A 21,163-nucleotide genomic window follows, 5' to 3' on the forward strand; every position below is an offset into this window, starting at 1 on the left:
AAAAATAATAAAAAGGATAAACGTACAAAAACAAAAGACAGGCAGTAAGAAATATTTCCAAGAGGTCTCCAACACGGCTGATGTGTAAACCGCGAAAAGCAGATTTGCACAAACCTGTCGACGCTTCCCGTATGCGCATACTTGGGGCCACGACGCGTTTTAGCAACACGCGTGCGCTTTTAGCGGGGCACTTCCGAGCACGCGGCACCTCGTCGTCGCGTGAACTATATTATATAGGAAGTGTGACATGTCGGCGTCGACGAAGCCCGAGGTGTCAGGCCGCTGTGCCGTTCATGGCGGGTCACTGTGTCTCCGGGGTTGTACGCACAACCGTCGCCGTTGTATTGTATACACGAGTGAGAAAACTAAACAAACGAAAAAAAAAGAGAGAGAAAGAAGCGGACTAGAGCTACAAACTCGTCACCTCATTTCACGCCTCCGTGTTCGCAACGAGACTCAGACGTCCAGATGACGCGCACGAAGGAATCCCTGGTCGGCCGCGTAGCGAACACTTTTGGCACGGATATAGCGACAAGCCAACTAAGGGCCTTCACACTCAAGCACGAAATGAAGACAAGACGAGACAAAAATAACGGGTCGTCTACGCGATGTAAATCCAGTCGAGCCAAGGCACAGCGCCGAGTCGTGCGCCGTTCTGCCTGTCCCGCGTCCGTGATCGTTTTCCTTCCGCTCAGCCCTTCCTCCATTTTTATCTCTCTTTTTTTTTTGCTGTGTCTTTCCTCTTATCCAATCTTTCGTCACAGGCAACGTGCGCTCTAGTACGCTGGCTTCCGCAGCGCTCCGGCGTTTGCCTTTAATTACACACATCGCATGCATGCACGTGAGCGACGCTATTTGCATGGCAAGGCCGCCGCCAGCGATAAAAAGAATTCCGTTAGCTCTCCCAGTCGCAATTATAGGCGGGCGAGCGCACGCTGTCCCCTGCGTCGTTAAATCATACGCTTCCTGCCAGGTGGACGATTCAGATAGCGCGGTGTAAGGGCCATGTGCTCCAGTGAACGGTGCCAGTGGGTTCTCTGCTCCGCCTATATCCTTGCAGGCGACGAGGACAAACTAGTCTATAGACCTGCGCGTAAGAGTACTTTTATTTTCATCTCTCCCATATCTGTCTTTCCTTTTCGAGAATCTCCATGGACGTCACGCGTCACCAGGCGCGCTGCAGTGTGCCTGGTGATGGCACACTGCACGCCCTTCCAAGTCTCTAAGGTGTGTTTCTGTATCTGTTCCTTGCTTAACTGCTCCTCAATCTCGAACCATTTTGCCTTTTTTCTGCCACCCTGCATGTTTATGTAACTAATTGCAACACGCGCCTATAATAACATAGATTTAATCAATGTAGATAAGGTATTAGGCCAACATGAAACAAGGAAGCTTTTTTTTTTTTTTCTTCGAGCCTGGTGGCAGACATGTCACCGCCCCGTTTTAAAGGGGACGCTCATAGCATCCATCCATCCATGATACAGGATGCGCGTACAGTAAAGAAAAAAGAAGACGTCCATCATGTTCTGCGTTTATTTTTGCTTTCCGCGTAGTACCTGCGGCCGCTCGTCTTCTGTTGTTACGTCTTATTTTTCGTTATATACCTTAAGCTCAGCTCTGTTACTGCTCCAACAGCGCTACGTGGCCCGCACCTTTTGTTTAAGGACACTTCGAAGCACGTGTCGACCGATCTGCGTTTAAAGCACTTCGAAACCAGGGCGATAAGCGAACGCCCTTACTTTCTGTTATTGCGCCCAGCGGTAACATTCATTTCCGCGGAAGAGCATAATTGTGGCAACAACATGGTTCGATCACGAGAACTGCGCCGCCATAGAAACAGAAAACATTCACAGTTAAATGCGGGCAAAGCCGGATATATATATATATATATATATATATATATATATATATATATATATATATATATATATATATATATATATATCTTGGTCCGTCACGTACTATACATATATGTAAATACATAGAAAGTCAATTATGCCTTCTAAAACGGAAAATACGATTATATTAGGTTGAGGTCGTATGAGATCGTACACTATAACATTTTCTGAATACCATGCACTCTAATAACAGCTGAATAAAAACAAAAGAAACTCACGAGAGGGTTATATAGAAGGTGTAAATGAGTGACGCTCACCAGGTGGTCGTTGTTGCGCGTGTGCCTGGGTGAGCAGATGACGTCGGTGGTGACGGAGCGCAGACCGTCGCGGCCTTCCTTGTCCAGCTTCTGTCGAAGTACGAGGCTCTTGGTTCCGGGCAAGATGGTGAGCGGGGAACCCTCGGGATCGGCCATGCGCAGCTCGATGTCACCCCACGGTTCGCTCGCGTTGCCCGCCACCTGAAGGGTGCCCACGATGCTCTCTGAAAACAAAAATGGGGGGTTTCTTCGCACAAGTGCCAAAACAAGTGCGCACAAACCAAACTGTGCGAAATTGTAGGTTCTGGTAACGTACATGGACAATGAAGGAGAGCTAACTTCCAGCAGTTTGAGTAAGACTTGTTGCTGGGTGAGTTTGTTGACATCAAAGAAATCCATATTAGCTCAAGCTATAGGAAACAAAGACACAAGAAAGAAGTAGGAAGAAGCGCTAAACATCAGCTTTTGAAGTTTAGCGCCCGGCCTTTCTGCTTCCTCCTACTTCTTTCTCGAGTCTGTCTTTGTTTCTTTGTTCGCGCTAATATTTATCGCTTTTATTCTAGCAGTTTGATGCCCTGCATCATACCGAAAGAGCACAACCTCGCGGCTTTAAAGACTACATGGGGCTATCCCTAGAGGAACGTCCTGGTAAGCTCCCGCATAGACATGGGGCGTAGTTCATCGAGGATTCCCACATCTTCAGACATCTGAGACAGGTGCGAATCAACAGTATTGAGACGCGACCCGAAATTGATGCGAAGGAACACCGTGAGTACGTCCCCAAAAATATGTGTAATGATAGCATGGAGGCATCGGTTAACACAACAGCACGTATGACCTGCCTAGCATTCCTTGCCTCCGCACTCTGCAATATGTTGTGGCCATTTTGAAAACGGCATATGACTAAGCTTTCCAGCTACACATTTTACACTCGACAAAAAAAAATTACGGACCAGTAACGTTTCACACGCACACTGCGAACTTGCTTTTTTAACGCCTACAAAAGCTCAGAAAGTTTAGCGAGTTAGCAAGATAATTAATTATAATAGTTAAGAAAGCATGGATGAAAAAGGAGAGGCATGCAGGGAAGGGGTTGCAGCGTTATGTTTGTCCATTTCTCTGCCCCATCCTGTGCGTCGTCGTTCACGCAGCTTTCACCATATTAATGCGTGCATTAAAGAGCTTCGCATATGAGCTTACCGACTGGGAAGGCTTCGTTGACTGTGAACGTCTCTGAGGATCCGCCATGAGTGAGGTAGCATAGGTTATCTGCAGGTAAACAGAAAGAAACATTTACTCGTATTTGTGTTGCAATCTACGTCGCGCGCGCTCTGACCTCGCAATAATAATAACAATAGTTGGGTTTTAACGTCCCAAAAACACGATATGGTTATGAGAGACGCCGTAGTGGAGGGCTCCGGAAACTTCGAGCACCTGGGGTTCTTTAACGCACACCAAAATCTAAGTACACGGGCCTCAAGAAATTTCGCCTCCATCAAAAATGCGCCCGCCGCGGCCGGGATTCGATCCCGCAACCTTCGTATCAGCACTCGAGCACCATAACAAATACACCACCACGGCGGGTGCTACGAAACGGCAGGTTCCTCGCTAGAAGCAGACTGACACAGTGATTCACTCTCCTTTCTTTGCCTCTGTATGTGATGACGCTTTGAAAGCGGAAAAATAAATTCTAACTTTGTTTTAGGTTTTTTTTAAAGCGATTATTAAAGTTCACTCGGAACGAATGCTGCACGCGGTTTGTAGCGACTCGAGGCCGTGCCAAGAGAAGACGGCTTTGTTGTCCGAACGCACTAACAGGTGCGTTTATACAGACAATAGCCTGCAAAGTCAGACATCCTTGCAGTAATTTTCAAGTGCGCGCTTGTAAACACAGCCTTTAAGGCGTATGCGCAGTCTGCGTCAGTTCGCGAAGCTCGCACACATTAACGCTGTACAAGGCGAGCGACCATACAAATACAGGCCGTGCTGAGACGTCGGAAGGTGTTTGCATATAATCGTGAGACCTGCGCGTCCTCCATTCACTCATCATTCAGAGGGAAGGCGCGCAGTTTTTGTTACCACTACGAGCAATTGCTGAACATCAGGGTAGTGTCCCTCATTTCAGTTAGCTGTACGGCACGTCAACACAACGAATGAACGTTCACCATTACAGCATTCAAGATGTCATTACGAGTAGAGCTTGATGACATAACGGAGGCAATAGAACAGGCACTGGTTAGGCTTCCTCTGCAAAAGTTTACAGGCGAAAGGCACAAATAATAGAAAGATTGGTTACCTGCAGACGTTCACGCGCGATCCCCCCCCCCCCCCCCAATAAAAAAAAAAAAAACCTAACGGCACACTACATCTTGCATAGTGTTACTGGTACGATCATTTACAAAGCGATCATTTACAAAGTCGAAAAAAATAACCGTCTTGGTTAATGACCCTGGCACGTACGCACGTCAGTCTATCATGAACGAGAAAAAAGAATTAGTCTCGCAAGCTTCCTTAAATAAAAATCCTTCTTTAAGTAAGCACATATAAATAAGCCTAACCGGATTACGCTTAATTGCGCTGATTCTTCTTCACCAGTAACCGAGCAATAAAATTCGGAAATACATGCGGTTCCCAAGCATTTTTCGGCGTTGTGATCCCACTTGTACGTTTCTCGCAAACAAAGTAATATGCATGTTTCTTAAAAATCGCTGAAAGATCAGAATGGAACTGCATTTTCGGCTGCATTCCGGTTCGAGTTATGCCTATATATACTAATATACTTTTCTCAAGTATAAATTTAGGCTCAGTCTTTTGAGAGAATGAAAGCCAATATCTACGCGGTTTACAGAAGGCACACACGAAGAGACAGCCACATTGTACTTGCACCTCACGAAGCAATCATGCACGACACGTGTGTCAGAACTCTGCACGATAATGTGAAAGAATACACCCACAACGGCAACTGGCGAAAAAAAAAATGCATGTGTTAAAGAGTGCGATTCTCGGGTCTATATAGCTATGAAGAAAATGCTACTCTTTTTTTTTCTCTTTTACTGTTTTTGCAGCTGTGTTCCTTAACCCCCCCCCCCCTGTTTTTTTAGCGGAAGTTCCCTGCCTTTCCAACCGCATGCAGAAGGTCGCATTGTATCGTAAAAAGCCGTTACAGCTTCTACGATTTTGAATATGATCTGGGTCACGCCGACTTCCCTAAATTTCATTTCCCGACAGGTGAAACCATCAAAAGAAAGAGTCGCTTAGTTATTGTTTGTTTTGTAACCGAATAAGCTATTTCAATACAGCGTGCACACAAAATCTGTGACCGAGTTGGCGTTTACGTATAACGAGTCCGCTTATTTCCTTCTGCTTCCCGCATGCATGTCACTGGCGTGGCGCCATTCGAGCGCACAAAAGAAAAAAAAATAAAGATGGCCTGTGTCACCAAGGAGCAATAACTTAGGCACGACGTTCGCGCAGGTGCGAACCGGGCCGCGCCCCTCCCTGCCCGCGAAGGAATTAACGCCTATACATTTTTTTACATGTTCCTAGAGCGAAAGGTCCTTCGGAGAGGGGAAAATTAAACGTCGTGTGCGTTCCCTCCCACGGAGTTGCCAACTGCATGCGCGTGGCGACAATTTGTACACACGCGGCGCCATAAGAAGCAACAAGCTGCAACCAAGGCGAGAAGAGCCAAGCCTTGTCGGCTATCAACAGGTCGCCGAAATTCCGCCGCGAGCGTGCAGCTCGCCGCGTTCTCGTTCCGAGCAGAAAAACGGCCGGGAGTGACCACACAGGCCCTGTTATTCATGAGGCGCCTGGGGCTGGCCTTTTCGGGAGCAGTGACAATTAGCGAAACGATCGAACGCCGGTCTGGCTGGCCAAGTGACTGTTGCGAAAAGACACGATGTCTGTACCATCTCACTTGCAAACGCTGTGTGTACGAGGAAAGGAAGGCAGCTGAATATAACGAGGTCGTCATTCTACCTTTCGCGAACGCCTGTCGTCTTATTCTGTACCAGTAACATCTGAGGAAACGCGGTGTTGGAGGCCGGAGATATAGAATGAATGAAGGATGCAAAGCTGCACTTGCAAGTGGTGTGTGGAAGTTGGTGACGCAGAAACGCTTATACACGATATCGGTAACTTAGGGACGTTATTCCATCTCAACGACGCTGGAGCTGCACTAACTGATATTCCACATGACGAGTGCGTCACTCTATAAAAATTACGAAACATGCTCATATTATTCGGGCTGAGTTAGATGTGATTGTCGCGTTTAGGCGAAACACCAATTCTGGCCTTCCTAGCGGCCTAAGTTAGTCGTGTAATACACGAAAGCAATCTCGCATTATCGAACATTTGCGTTAGGCGTCGCATGTGACAAATTTACGCCATATATGAAAGAAATGTCAGAGTTAAAATTCTGTGAGCAGCACAAACGAAAAGTTAGAGCTACACTCGAATGTCTATACACATGCTGAAAGGCTTGTAAGGCTTCCTCCCTTGATAAGGTGAAATCTTTGTCAATGCCTGAAAGAAGGCGATGGCACCAGGAAGAGTCCTCTTTCCAGATGTCACGATATGAGTGAGCAATCAATCCAACTTCTGGATCTCCTGAGAGTTCACAAATAAGTTTAAATTTTTAGCAGCGAAGCTGTTTAGCAAATTATTCCTCGCGAGTCGAACGCAGAAAACTATCATCTTATTGAGTATGTGTCACAGTGCGGCTACCTGAGAACGAGTTCAAGAGAGAGACAGAAAGAAAGAAAGAGAGAAACAAAAGGGAGACGGAAAGAAAGATATAAAAAAAGAGAAAGACAAAAATTGTTGGCGAAAAAAATTCTCCACGAGGCGGGATTCGAACCCGCGTACCCTCGATACGAAGGCGAGCGCGTCCTCCCCACTCGGCTATCCAGGCACGCTAGCAGTGCATAATAGCATAGCCTTGTATAGTATAGTGTAGCAAGGGGGTGGGAAAAGGAAGTGAGTGTGAGGAGGAGAGATGAGATGGTGAGGAGGAGGAAAGGAGCGAGGGGGAGAGTAAAGCGTAGAGGTACGAACGCACTGGCGGCGCGGCCCTTTCCCTCGCGCCGCTCACCGCTCGCGAGACGCCGCTTTTCTATCTTTCTCCCGTGGAGCGTCAACACTTCTCTACTGCCGACCGAATCGCTTCCTGCGCTATTCTCAATGCCCATAGACTGTCCCTCCACGAAGCGGATGTCAGGAGAAACCTCACGAGGAGGGTCAGCAGACGAGAAACTGGCAGCTCTGGCAGCCGTTACCTTGTTCGTCTGTGCTAGTCCGATTGCTAACACGTCGGCAGGAGAGGAACACTACGAATTTGCACGTTTCGTGCATCAGTGGACAAACCGGACCCTCCGTGACAAGAGAAATCTGATTCGTTCTTGCGAGACGCGAAGTTTTCGCGAAAATACGTGGGAAGTCGCGCTTTCAATGATAGCCCACAGCTTACACATATCAGCTTCGCGAGGTTTTTTGTAGCCACGTAGGTTAGTTAAAAGTTGTCGTCTAATTTTTTCATTTGAAACTCACCTTGTTTTACTTGCATACACTCTTAAAAAAAATGGAGTGACCCTCTCTCCTTTAAGGGAGAAACGGCGATGTCCCCAATGTTCGTCTTCAAATGGAGAAACCGTTCCTCCCTTTTCAATGGAGAAACCGTCAAAATCAAGATGGCTGACGCCAAGCCAGTGAAGCGAGCAATAGATTTAGGCCTAGCGAGCGCGTCGATTCTCGACTGATAAAGAGTATGCGGCACTGGCAGTCACAAAAAACGGTCCCGCTGAGCTTAATATCGAACGCTATGACAATAAAATCAAGCAGACAAACCTGTAGTGATGAAAACCTCGCGAAACGGAACGACGGAACTCGTACGTTTCGCTCGGCCAGCGAGACGGCGTTCACTTTAAAAGAGACGGATACTGCCAACGCCTCCTATACTTTGAGATGCCTGGCGCGTAAGCGCCGATTGCTCCGCGCGACCCTCTCCCCTTTACGCGCGCCACCTCCGCGGCGCGGCGCTGTGTTCTGACACTATCGTGCGCCTTGCCGGCATGGCGAGCGCCCGCGCAGTGGCGCAGATGGGTGTGAGAACAGCAATACAAATTTTTTCACCACCTGTAACAGCTGCTCTGAGCTTCTTGAACGACCAAGCAGGGCACACATGTGATGCCAAGTTTGCAAATTTTGCACCTACAATGGAGTTTATGACGAACATGCTCAGGTGGTTCGTTCTAATGGATGTGAGCAACTGTGAGCAGCATATTCACCAGAACAACCCGGACACCAGGCAGTTTTCAGACGCAGAAGATCCCAGACTTCACTGGCTGGAGCTCGTCTTTCTCGAGTACCTCGAAATGCTAAAGGAAGCTAGTTCACCCGAAAATTTTCTCAACCATGCCCTAGTTTTCACCACAGTTTCCAACGTGCAATGCATACAGTTTCTGCTGAATGAGTGCGACATCACGTTTGTACTCACAAGGAAATTCTCAAGCGATCCGATGGAATCATTGCCGTTGCAATGACGTCATGGATGTGAGAAGTGCTGTTTCTGGACTAGAAAAAATTTTGAACACAGGAATAGTCGCATCATCCGACAGAAGCAACGTCAACAGCTCTACTTCCTTCTGCTCTTCCCGGGCTGTTCGTGGAAGTGAGGAGCAGCACAGTAGCTGTCTGTGCGAACACCAAAAGGGCGCAACAAACGCTGTGAGAAGTTTGCTTGTCATCGAAGCCTTTTTTGCCGACTCCCGATATGACAGCCATATAGCACTTGTTGGGGGCTACATAGCTCGCGCAGTGAGCGAAAGAAGTGCGTGTGAGAACTGTTTCTTTAGTTAGGAAAGCAAAAGGAAACTCTGCTGTGGCTGGGTTGATTTCCCCCCAAGACAGGGGTGGCCTCTACTACCCGACACAAGAACTCATTACAGTTCTTTATGGACTGAAGAAATACGTGGAGATAATGCTGTCAGACAGAAAAGCCCTTCTGAAACCAATGGAGCAGTGTTTGCAGCACAGTGTCAGTGCAATCACACACCTCGCGATCGAGCGGGATTTGAACCCGGGACCGCTGCGTGGCAGCCCGGTATTCTACCACAGAGCCACGCAGGTCATGCAATCACACACCTAGGCTTGCCTGTGTTGAAATGTAAAAGCTGCAATGATGACCAGATGCGATGATGCAATGATGACCAAAAATTGCGAAACAGTCACCGTCCTGCGCATGCTTCGCATAACATCGATTCCCACGGTACGTGGGATCTGCCGAATTTTTTTCTTCGTAGCTCGAGCTGCTGCTATTTTGTATAGCTGTGATACTTACTCCCGTGATAAAATATATACATGTTCCTTTTTTTTGTTTACAATTTTCTGGTCATTATGTGCATGAACCTGTAGTTGATCTTGCTTTGCATCGATGTTATTTCCTTTTTTATGTTGAAGCAATATCTATTCGTATTATCAACTTTCTGTGATATTGCGTTATCTGCAGCACGCCCCAGCTCTTGGCAGAGAATGCTTAGCCTGGCCTTTTGCTGCAGTGAATAAACATTGTGGTATTGTAGTTCCACTTTATTGACTTTTTATTTTCGTTTTTGACATTATTTTCACTCTGCTAAGCCCTACACACCTTGAAGCAAAAAGATTTCCACAAAGTTGAGCGCTGCGAAGCTCCACAGAGCGACTGGCGCAGTGACTTTCTGTGGCGAAGCCGGCGGAGCGTAGTGTCAGAAGCTGGCGCCGCCTCGCGGCAATCCGGTAAAACACGGTGGCCGCGGGCGAACAATAGGATAGCGCCCGACGTGCCAGGCATCTCAAAGTATAGGAGGCGTTGATACTGCAAAGGGGCTCTCACCCGGAGACTGTACGTTACACTTGCTGTCTTTATTTGTCGAAGCGTCACACGGTGTAGCGACGTTATCCACGCGTTTGTGCCTCCAAAATGTACATTTTGTCGCATCAAAACAATCCCGGCGCAGGAGAGCATAGTTTCGATAGATAGATGTTCAACTTCATATAAGTAGGTGGAGCTATGAGAGCGCCGCGGCCAGAGCCGTCGATGGGGAGAGTCTGGCGAATGGGCGGGGCAGTGACGTCGCGGCGCGGCGATGACGCTGTTCACGTCACCGCCACGCCTCCGCTCCGGCGGCGTCCGCCATATATAGTCTTTCCGCGCGACGGGCGCACGGCTGAGGCTATGTACGCGCTGTTCATTCGTGAAATCTAGCGCTGCTAAACAAATTGCGAAAGCGAAATTGTGCAAGAACATTGTTACACAAATTTAATGAAGAATATGGAGTGAATTAGACGTGTCCAAACCATCGTGAAACTGAGTTGCGCATGCCGATTTGAGTACGCGACGTTCTACGATACGCGCTGTGCTTTTAGAGCGCAGCTCTTAGGTGTGAGTTCCTGCGTTGTTCGGCATCGCCGTTGGCGTCGTCGGCGTAACCGATAGAGCGAACGAGGACGAAAGACAGCGAACGTGGATTCTGTCGACATCTCGAGCCACTGGCCTCTAACATCGCTTTCTTGCTCCGTCATGCGTGCTCGCCCTTCGGTCGGAGCTCGTGCGTATGCAGGGCTGGTGGGTGCGCTGCTGCTGTCTCGCTTGTCGTGACGGGGATGTCGATGACGCCTGCAATGCACAGAGTGGCGTGCGTAGCACTCGAGCACTGGCAGTTTCTGTGGCAATATGTAACGAATCGTCCAATGTGGATAGCCAGAAATTCAAACACAGTTCGCGTTGCCTCAACACAAAGCTGCGCTCAGAATTCGCATGAGGGAGTATAGTGATCATCGGTGACTTTTCGAGCTATGAAGACATGTGGGTTTGCGTCTATCTTGGTTTTTTTAAATGCGAAGCATTTCTTAGCGAACTTCTGCGACTTTGAGCGTAGCTATCTGTCTATCTATATATCTAGCCGCCTACGAAGTTGTGCTCTCCTGGCCGTTTCGTTCATGGGGTGTATACCAAAATTGGTATGGCATAACGTGACTCTATGACAAACATAAATAATTGGTCATAACAGGAAAATCATGACATGCATGTCATGTACAGCATGATTTACTTGCAACAGTCTTGGTGCTCTTGCGGCCGTTTCGTAGATACATACCAAAATTGGTATGGCTTGACAAGAGTGTATGGCGAACATAAATAATGGGAGTTAATATGAAAATCATGAAACACGTGTCATGTATAACATGACTTACGTGCCACGCTCATGGTGCGCTGGCGGCCATTTCGCTAGCTTGATATACACCAAAATTGGTAGTGCGCGACATGACTGTGTGACGAACATAAATAACGGGAGTTAATGTGAAAATCATGACACGCGTGTCATGTACAGAATGACTTACGTGCCACGCTCATGGAGCGCTGGCGGCCGTTTCGCTTGCTTGCTATACACCAAAATTGGTAGTGCGTGACATGATTGTGCGACGAACATAAATAACGGGAGTTAATGTGGATATCATGACACGCGTGTCATGTACAGCATGACTTACGTGCCACGCTCATGGTGCGATGGCGGGCGTTCCGCCAGATTGATATACACCAATATTGGTATTGCGTGATGTGACTCTGTGACGAGCATATATAACAGGTGTTAACATGAAAATCGTGACACGCATGTCATGTACAGCATAACTAACGTGCCACGTGCGCTGGCGGCCGTTTCGCTAGCTTGATATACACCGAAATTGGTATTGCGCGACGTGACTGTCTGACGAGCATAAATAACAGGATTGAATACGACAATCATGACGCGCATGTCATGTAGAGCATGATTTAGACGCCACGCTCCCGGTGCGTCTTCCTTTTCTTCAGTTGACGTATTGTTCCTGACGACCCCCCCCCCCCTCGAAAGCTTTGTGACCTAACATTGTTTTGCACTGCCTCCAAGATCGGAGGCACTGCAATCTTTCTACAGCACATCTGGTCATGTGCTGACGTCATCGCGTGAAGTCACGTTATTCGACGTCATGATGACGTCACCATCTTTGGACGTATGGTCACGTCATTGCGTGATGATTTTTGACATCCCTCGTGTTGACGCCGCCGACGCGGGACGCCGACGCCGCGGACGCCGGCGGTCAATTTTCGCGTTAGCTGAGGCATCAAAGGTTTTCGTCAGAGCAGGTGCAGGGCCCCCAGTAGGCGCGTGTTAAATGAAATCAATACCTCGTTCGGCTAGTCTAATAGCGGACATCCTGTTGGTTTACTTTACAAAATCATTTTTCTGCTCAACTTCTTCGCGCTTTATACTTCCTAATCACGAAATTTCATCGACCACATAAGGGCCCCTTGCTAGAGTGGAAGAGCTTCCTGCACGAGCACAGACATCGTGCACTATACGCGCATGACTAAAAAGCGCAAGGCACATTCGCTTAGCACAGAGGCGCAGATTAATTTGCATGCGCGAATTAAACGTGAAACTGGTAGCATGTACACAAGCGGCAACCAAGCGGTAAATGACACCATAGGCTGACAGCCACAGAAACGCAGACCACATAACGTACAATACATGCCAGGTAACCGCCGCAGCTGACGCGCGGCGGCACTAACCTGCGATATCGAAATAAATCTTCCCCTCACAACATCACGGTAAAATCCCAAGCTCGTGCTCAGAACGCGCGATAAATTACGTAAACGCAACACGTCACGCTTGACACTTATAGCGTGATCGCTGCAAAATTTCAATCTGCCCAAGCGATCGAAACGCGAACCATAAAACTCCTTTTTTTCAGCGTGACAAAATTATTTTTAAAGTTTGTGCGCCTGAAAGGGCCCCATTGCACAACAAATAATATGTTTGTGTTAATGGTACGCTGTTTATATTACCAGCAATATTCAAGCCAAATACTAAAGTACGTATCTCGCATAGCACGGAGCAGTCGGTCAGGGTCCATTTGCTGCGTCTGATGTTTCTGATCCAAAGGCGTCGTAGTTTTTTTCCTTCGGAAGCCTAAAAATGCGAAAACCCTGCGCGCTGCTGTTTGAACAGCCAACCGCGCAACAGCAGCCCATCGCACGCAACAAATTCACGCTTGAATGCGAGGGGCAGTCGCCATGAATACGCGCGGCTTCGCACAAGAGCTTCGTAACCTAGGCGCGCTCCTCAGCGATCGTGTAAGTGCGGCGCGCCGGCGTCTCTCCGTCGCGGCAGCGCCGGACTCCGCGCCGCGCTGTCGCCACTGCCGCCCGCCGGCGAGGAGAGAGGGTTTACGTCACGAGAAGAGGGCGGCGCTGGGGCGGAGCTCGGAGAGCGGCGAGATGAAACAATCGCCAAACTCTCCCGGAGGGTATATATGGCTCTGGCCGCGGCCGCGAAGTAGGTGGTAGCTGGCGCCATCTAGAGGGATTAAACAATACAAAAAAAAAAGTTGTTTCTGACTGAGGCGGCGTACGTCGATACTGCACACGGGATTTCGGGGAGGTGGGCCCATTCATGGATTACTCAAGGACACCGGAAAGTTGATACGCACATGTTCACTAGGCAGACACGTAGTACGCACATTCAATTCAATACATACACAATTGATTCGCATGTATAAAACCTACAACACAAACAATTCACTACAGGCGCATACGTATGGACGTTTACACATACCCCTCTAAGAAGCGCTGGCCCTTATATAGTCACTGAATTACAGTGGACCATAGTGGCACAAAGATGCGTCATTTTTCTTCAACTCTTTACGATTTCATGGCTGAGTCAAAATATACGCCGACATTATTAAATGTTAGCTATGGCTTAGCCAAGCGCACCAGTTAATCTAAAGCCGCATGATAATGAACAATATAATTACAGTGAGTTGATTAGTTAGTGCGAAAACGACCATATTGTGAACCGTTCATACCATTCCGGCGACATTTTGAAGTAGCGCCATCTTCCGACAGCGGCCACAGATGAAATTTCTCTTCTTATTTCTTTATTTTCAATAGTTACTGTGTGAGGGCGCAACATCGGCAACATAGTTCAGATTCGCCTTCGTCGCGTCGACTTCGTTGAGTGGTTTGGCGTTAACATCTGTTCACATTCTGTTCATGCGTTGACCACAAGTATGACGATGGGCCATGGATTCTTTCAACTGCTAGCCCTTCAGTGACAATGCTTCTGATGCGGTACGGCCGTCTCATTTGTGTATACGTACGTTACAACGCGGGTCGTGCGAAGAAACAAGACAAGATGGCCTCGCACCGGACGGTGGTCTTTCGAGAGCGATGTCAGTGGCTCTTGGCGTCGCGGCAGCTCGATTACTTGAGTAGAGAAACTGGCGCTACACCGCGCGAATTATGGAAAGAACGCTACCCACACTACGTGTTCTGCAATATTTCAGTACGCTGTACCTACATGCTGCTCTGCTACTGTTACGTCACGGTATTCGCCTGGCGTGTGAAATTGTGGTCATTGTGCGACAACTGTGTAGTTGTTGTGGCGGTGGTTTGTCTTGCGTTAGATTTGGAATACTCTTTTCACAAAGGTGAGTGAGAGTGTTAGCGATTACCCACTGTGCACAGCTGTCATTAGAAGCGCATTTTGTGTTGAGTTTCGCACGCCAAAGCAAAATCCTGAGAACGAGAGATACATACTGCACGCGTGCATAAGTCGGTCCTAATTCTCAGTGATGGCATGCGTATTCCAAAACGCATGTGATTGAGAATTTTGGCTTAATTGACAGAAGTCATTGACTTATTTTTCAGATATGTGCAATTATGATGCAGGTTAACGTTAAAATGCAGCCACGGCGGCCACATTTCAATGGGGGCGAAAGGCAAAGAACACCCATGTGCTTATGTTCGGGTGCACGTTAAAGAACCCCAGTTGATCGAAATTAATCCGTAGTCCCACACTACGGCGTGCCTCATAATCATACGGTGGTTTCGACACGTCAAACTCCAGCAATTATATGTTATCGTACTTTCACGCATGCACTGTCCAGTGGTATCACGTTTGCTAAAATTTTGTAAAAATTAACCTTCATGCTTCTTTATATTGCTTGTTGCATTGATAAGTGCTATAAGTGCTGTGTAAAACTAAAAACGCGTGCTCTAGCCAAGTATGTTAACGCCGAAAAAAGTTGAATTATTGGTGTACCGTCGAAGGTGTTCATTAAAACAAGACTGTTTTGTGAAGCGGGACTTACTGTATTTATGACAAGCAGATCGTGCGCAAGCGTATACAAACAACACGAGACACACGGAAGTATGCGGCGCATCGCGCACACGCCGAGCCTATATATATAAAAAAAAGAACTCCACACACGTTACTCAACACATAGAACAAAAACAATGAACGTCACTCGTGTGTTGCTCGCATCAATCCTAGGTACAAGTAATTGCACGCGACTGGCCGAGATCGGTAGCACTGGATAGTCCAGTCTGAGGCTGCCGAGTGACCGCGAAAGGGCAGCCGCTCTCCGCAGCACGGAATCACGATTGAACTCGGCGTGCGCATGCGCGCGCGCGCAAGTCACGTGGTTGAGGAGAAAAGGAGAAAAGTTTCTCCCTTGGCGCTTGCCGCAAGAGGGCGCGACGAGTAAATCGTCCGCAAAGGAGAAAGTCGCGGCTCCGAAGGAGGAACGGAGCCCGTTGCTCCATTCTCGCTCCCTTTTTTTTTAGAGTGTATAGCATTCATCAATGTTTCTGTAGTGCATGAATCCCATAACATTGTACGCGGGAAGTCGCGCGGGCTCGCGATGTGTTTTATACAGTAAAGCCTCGGTGATACGATCACGGCTCGTACGAATTTCGGGGTGATACGAATTTTTCTGTGGTCCCGGCCAAGACCCATTAGCCTGTACTGTATTGGAGTTCGGTTGTTGCGAACCGATTTCCCCCCCGCGACGTTTGATACGAACGTACGCTAGCGCGTAGGTTCGAACAGGTGCTGCTCACGCTGTCGCTGAAGGCGCGGCAGTCCCGCGCGGGCATGCGCGCTGCGCGACCATCAACGGTGCGTCTTGCCTCCGAGAGTGTGAGCCCGAATTTTGGAGGCCGTTATGCGCCTTCGCGTTTAGATTACAGACGGCGTGGACGTCGCGTTTTTTTTTTTCTTTTTTCAACGCGTTCACGCGTGCTGCTGTGCTCGCGGCAGCAGCGTCTGTACTGCGTTAACACGTGCCTGTCACGTCGATGCGAACCATGTCCTCGCAATCAGACGTTCTATGAAACAAGACTAAAACTTGAGCTGCGGGTCCATCATGAAGTCCCATGAAAGGTAGACGAAGACCCCAAGAGACGAAGCAGGCAGTCTTGGCGAAGGAGCTAGGCCTCGCAGCGTACGCGCACACCTGCCAACTCTCCGATGTGCTCGGGAGACTCCCGAATTTTGAGCAAACCTCCCGATTGTGCGTACACGGCCGTAAATTTCCCTAAAAGCGCCCTCAACACCCCCGCGATAAGAAAATAACAGCAACAAAGGGCAGCGATTCTAAAGTTTTCTGGCATTCATCTATCGCGTGCAAAGCGCTTCTTAAGTTACATTCGCCGCAGTACTATGGTGTCATGCAGAAAAGCGTAGTACGATTAGAAAGGGGCTACTAGCGGTTACCGGTCACACCACATCTGGTACATTAATTAAACACGCGCGCATGCACCGTATATTTACTATTACAAGTATTATCGTTAACGTCTAAAAACGTTACTGGTAATCATTCAGAGCTGTTGATGACGTCGCTGCGGCCCTGAGAAACGCTAAATCAAAACGTAGGCCAACTTTCTTTTTTCGCATACTAATTTTTCATGTTTTCTGGTGATACAAATTTCGGATGATACGAATATTTTTGGTAACCCTGCGAGATTCGTATCACCGAGGTTTTACTAATTGAGCAATCTCAAATTGGCGATACTTTAAAGTAGGGCGCTATGTCAGAAAATATATTGTCAGAAAAGCTCTGTTATGAATCGTGCGAGCGACGTTTCAGTCATTCGAAGACGCGTCAGCTCCACGGCTATCTCAACGCCGTCGTTCACCTGTGCGTTGCTTTCATAGCCAGCGCTGCGCCACTTCGTTTGGTACGTTTGTCAATAGGTGGCAGCACGCTGCAAGCGATATTCTTGTTGAAAGTTTTGATTCTCCAAGCCCTGACGTTTCTCTATTTGTGAACATGGTGACGCGGAGTGGTCTAAGTCGTTCGGCGGGGGAAATTCTTCTTCAGATTGCTTTCAACAGTGATGTTGAAAGAAACCTTCTTGACGACGAGAATTTTTCACTGGACGTAGAAGACTGTAAAAGCACCGAGAGTGACAGCGACGACGAACGATAAGCTGCTAGCTCACGAGGAACGAGTTGTAGGCCAACTTCGCGTCCCCTTATGCAATAAGGCTTTTCACGCTTGTAAGTCACCCTGATTGTGCTTAATGTATAATATCCTTGAGCGAGATCAAATTAAAAGCACAGTTTTTCTGCTGCATTGCATGTAGCGCAACTTATTGGGGGTATTATGGAGCGCCGCATGCCGCCTCGAGCTCGACCAGCCGAAGCGAAATGGTTTGCGCGATTAACAATGCAGTTACGGCCACCATCCACGCCTCTTTGCTAACTTCACCTGTACTTCGCCGGTACTTTCGTAACGGCATTCTTGTCAGACGAATTTTCGCAACGTCGAAGAATTCGACGTTGCTAAAAGGATACCTGTGCATTCTTTCGATATTCATGTTTTGATCGTGCTTCTCTCGATCATATTTCGATCGAGAGAAGGGAATTGCACACGGCTAGAGTCTGAGCATGGCCATGACACAAGCGCTACTGAATGAGATGTTGAATGGATGTTGAATGGAATGTGGAAAAAAAGTATGAAGGAATCTCAGGATAAAACGCAGGCTTGCATCAATGAAGACCTTGACAACATCAATGTCTACTTTTTTCCCCTATAGGAACGCCACTATATTGGTGCCATCTAACCAATAAACTCCATAACTGTGGGTGAGGGGCCAATAAAAAAAGTTATCCAAACCAAGGTGATTTCATTTAACAATCGAATGCTGGTGTTTCTATAAACAGTGAACTAATGTCGTGTTCGTTATCAACAAAGTTTTCATATCCCTTTAACCCATAGAGTTAGGGCAATTGATGGCAGTTATTCCGGTTTTTGAAATTTACCTCGGCGTCAGACGCTTAAAAAAAAGAAAAAATCCCCTCTTACCCTTGTGGTGAATCCTAACTTTCCGCACACATAACCTTCTCTAATTCTCTTTCGAAGATCATTATACTCTCTTCTGAGAGTCGTGGGAGGCACGACTCTCCTAAAGAGAGTTGCGGACAGGAGATATGTGCGAATGACGCGAAACTCAATTTCCATGCGCTTCGTCTTCGTAGAAAAAATAAACGAAGACTCGGGCGGAGCGTAGAGCACCTTAAAGAGAGTTTTCACCATGTGTAATAGACCCCTATACTATTGAAAAAGGCAACGCAAAACTGGGAATTAGAATGTTTTTAATTGAAAGTAACGGTCTTATTGAGGAGACAAAAATGCCTAAGCACGCGTAATTAAACGGCTGATAACGTCGTGTACATTTTTGTTTACGTATACGTACATTGTCACACCGAAAAAAAGAGTAAGCAAGCTTGCTGTAAATGTTAGCTGCGACCCAAAGTAAATACTGGCAGCGATGTAAAAAGCAGCCATCATAGTTATGATGGTCAACTCCTTTATCCGCAGGCTAAAGGACAAAGAAAACAAAGAAATGAGGCGGATGCTACGCATACTTCTAGAGAGAGGATAAACATTTTTATTTACAAGGTAGCCTAGGAGAGGCACCCTCAGTCCTGTATACCTTGAGCTCGGGCAGTCTCACCTCGAGGTAGAGAACCACATTCTAGAGAAAGCGGCGTATTAATTAATAGCTCAACATGACAAACGGCTGTTATATTGCCGGCGTTTCCTGCACAGCAACCAAGGCACTCGTTCAATGGTCAAGCCCGAGCGTTGCAGGAGTACGCGCGAAGCACGCGTACGTGAGCGCATCTATCTTCCGCCGTACTCCGAGTGCCGATGTTTCCGGTGCACCGTGGCGACCTTGCCTGATCACTGCTGCGAGCACCGAATGCGAGGCTCGGTCCTGATTACTGCTCTGCCAATGTATGCTGGGCACGTATACCACTCCGTAGTCCTCCGTGGCGGACAGTGCGGGAGGCGTTCAGCGTGTATATGTGTGTGCGCAGGTCTAGACTGCTCGTAATAAACTGTAGAATGTACGTGAGCTATGCATGAGAGAGAGAGAGAGAGAGAGAACAAAACAAAGAAGAGGTGAATTGTGGTTTGTCTGCTTGCTTCTGCTTCGTTGATAACCGCGTGTTAAGTGCGTTGTCGTATGTCACAGTCGTGTGCGGCCAATAATCCTCACACGCCCAGAGATTCCCAGGGAGTCTTCAGAACGTCTAATCGTTGGATTCTTGCACTGGGTAGCACGTCATCACTACCGCTCCTCGTGGAAGGTTGGTCATTCAGGAAAGAGATTTATTGAAAAAAGGAAAACTGGTGACGTCATTGTTAGTGTTATGAAAGTCGGGTCCGCGTTGTGTATCTGCGACACCCTTGAACAATATTCCCCACCTTTAACATTTCCGCTTTTTATTTTCATACTCATTGACGCCCTAATTCATGACCTGCGCGCTGGTGGCGACGTTGGTACCGGTGATACTTCCGGATGAATTTGCGGTGCCTGTAAGCATAGCATTAAGTAATCTCCTTGCGAAGTCGGATTTTGTCGAAGTGGATGTCTTTTCCAACGCCCTTCTGTTTGGTACAAGTTGTGAAGTGGAGGTAAATTACGCTCGAGTCCCCGACGTCACAGATTTGACTGCAATAACCGTAATTTCCATGTCATGAATGAATAATTCGATACTCTGTTATCCGTCGTTACACATAGCAAGAGGGTTCGTCAAGCATTAGGACTGAATGTGCAGACATTCGAGCGTGATGTTACACATAGACCAGAGTGTGTGCTCGAGCTTTGAGCGACAAATGCTTTTGGAAAAAGTTGGATCCCCCACATTGATTGCATCGCGATGATATTTTAAATGCGAAGCATGTCTTAGCGAACCTTTGGCACTTTGAGCGTTTCTATCTACGTATCTATCTATCTATCTATCTATCTATCTATCTATCTATCTAGCCGCCTACGTCTAGGTGCTCTCATGGTCGCCTCCTTAACCCAATGTAGACCAAGCTTGGCACGGGAGGGTAACAGGATTTGACGAATATGACTGTCGGGTCATGACATAAATAATGTGAAAATCCTGTCGCGTACGTCGTCAAACCCTTTCCTCTAGACATGTGTGGCACATACCCGTTTGCCACGGGCCGCGGTGTACGGGTATGCGCCACAGCTGATTGACAGTTTATATCTACCCAGGAACGGCGAGAACAGACATTGGTAACTTAAATGCGAGAGCGTTAAGAAAAACCAACATCGGCAGAGGTGACTTGCAGAATGGAAAGAATGAAAATTAGGATCCCAGCAGGAATCGAACCCAAGCATTCTGCGTGGCATTCAGGTATTCTACCACTGAGCCACGCCAGGTCTATAAACTGGTTTGGAAAATCAGCCAATGCAGGCATGGTGCTTGCTATCTATATTTATAAGAAAGCAATGACCAGTATATGATACTCCTACGATGTGTACTCCTACGATACAGGTGTCATATCAGATTAGCGTATGTTGTTCCAGTGTTGGCTCCGCTTTTATAACCGTCTAATAAACATTACATTTGTATTCCTATGATTCAGCAAGCTATATTGAAGCATTGCTAGACCCCGGAGGACTACATTAACGAAAGTTAAATATGATATCCACATCACCGCACCGTAAAGTGCACTTCGTCCGCCAGAATGACGCAGTGTCCTCTTCATTTCTTACGAGGCTAGGTGATGGCCTCATGATGACCGAAGATGATGCCAGATTGGTTGGCAGCCGCTTTGTAGACTAGGCAACGTAGGCCACATACGCCCAGCTAGTCTACGAATACGACAAGCGCCATCCATTGA

At 47.6% G+C, this 21,163-nt stretch overlaps 1 protein-coding gene across 4 annotated transcripts in view; it reads right to left on the bottom strand.

Moving 5' to 3' along the window:
* The window catches only part of LOC119386681 (protein dachsous-like), a 273,978-nt gene that overhangs the window by 58,155 nt on the left and 194,660 nt on the right, over nucleotides 1-21,163 (bottom strand). For 3 of the 4 annotated variants that reach the window (XM_049413214.1, XM_049413215.1, XM_037653972.2), the window contains exons 3-4: nucleotides 3,356-3,424; nucleotides 2,156-2,379 (exon numbers count right to left, since the gene is read on the bottom strand). In XM_049413214.1, coding sequence (XP_049269171.1) covers nucleotides 2,156-2,379; nucleotides 3,356-3,424 — 293 coding nt within the window. Of the gene's footprint in view, nucleotides 1-2,155; nucleotides 2,380-3,355; nucleotides 3,425-3,491; nucleotides 3,904-21,163 lie in introns of those variants that run through there. The other variant, XM_049413216.1, reaches the window with a different exon arrangement.

The sequence above is a fragment of the Rhipicephalus sanguineus genome, chromosome 3 (genome assembly GCF_013339695.2).
Source record: "Rhipicephalus sanguineus isolate Rsan-2018 chromosome 3, BIME_Rsan_1.4, whole genome shotgun sequence".
In the NCBI taxonomy this organism is placed as follows: domain Eukaryota; kingdom Metazoa; phylum Arthropoda; class Arachnida; order Ixodida; family Ixodidae; genus Rhipicephalus; species Rhipicephalus sanguineus.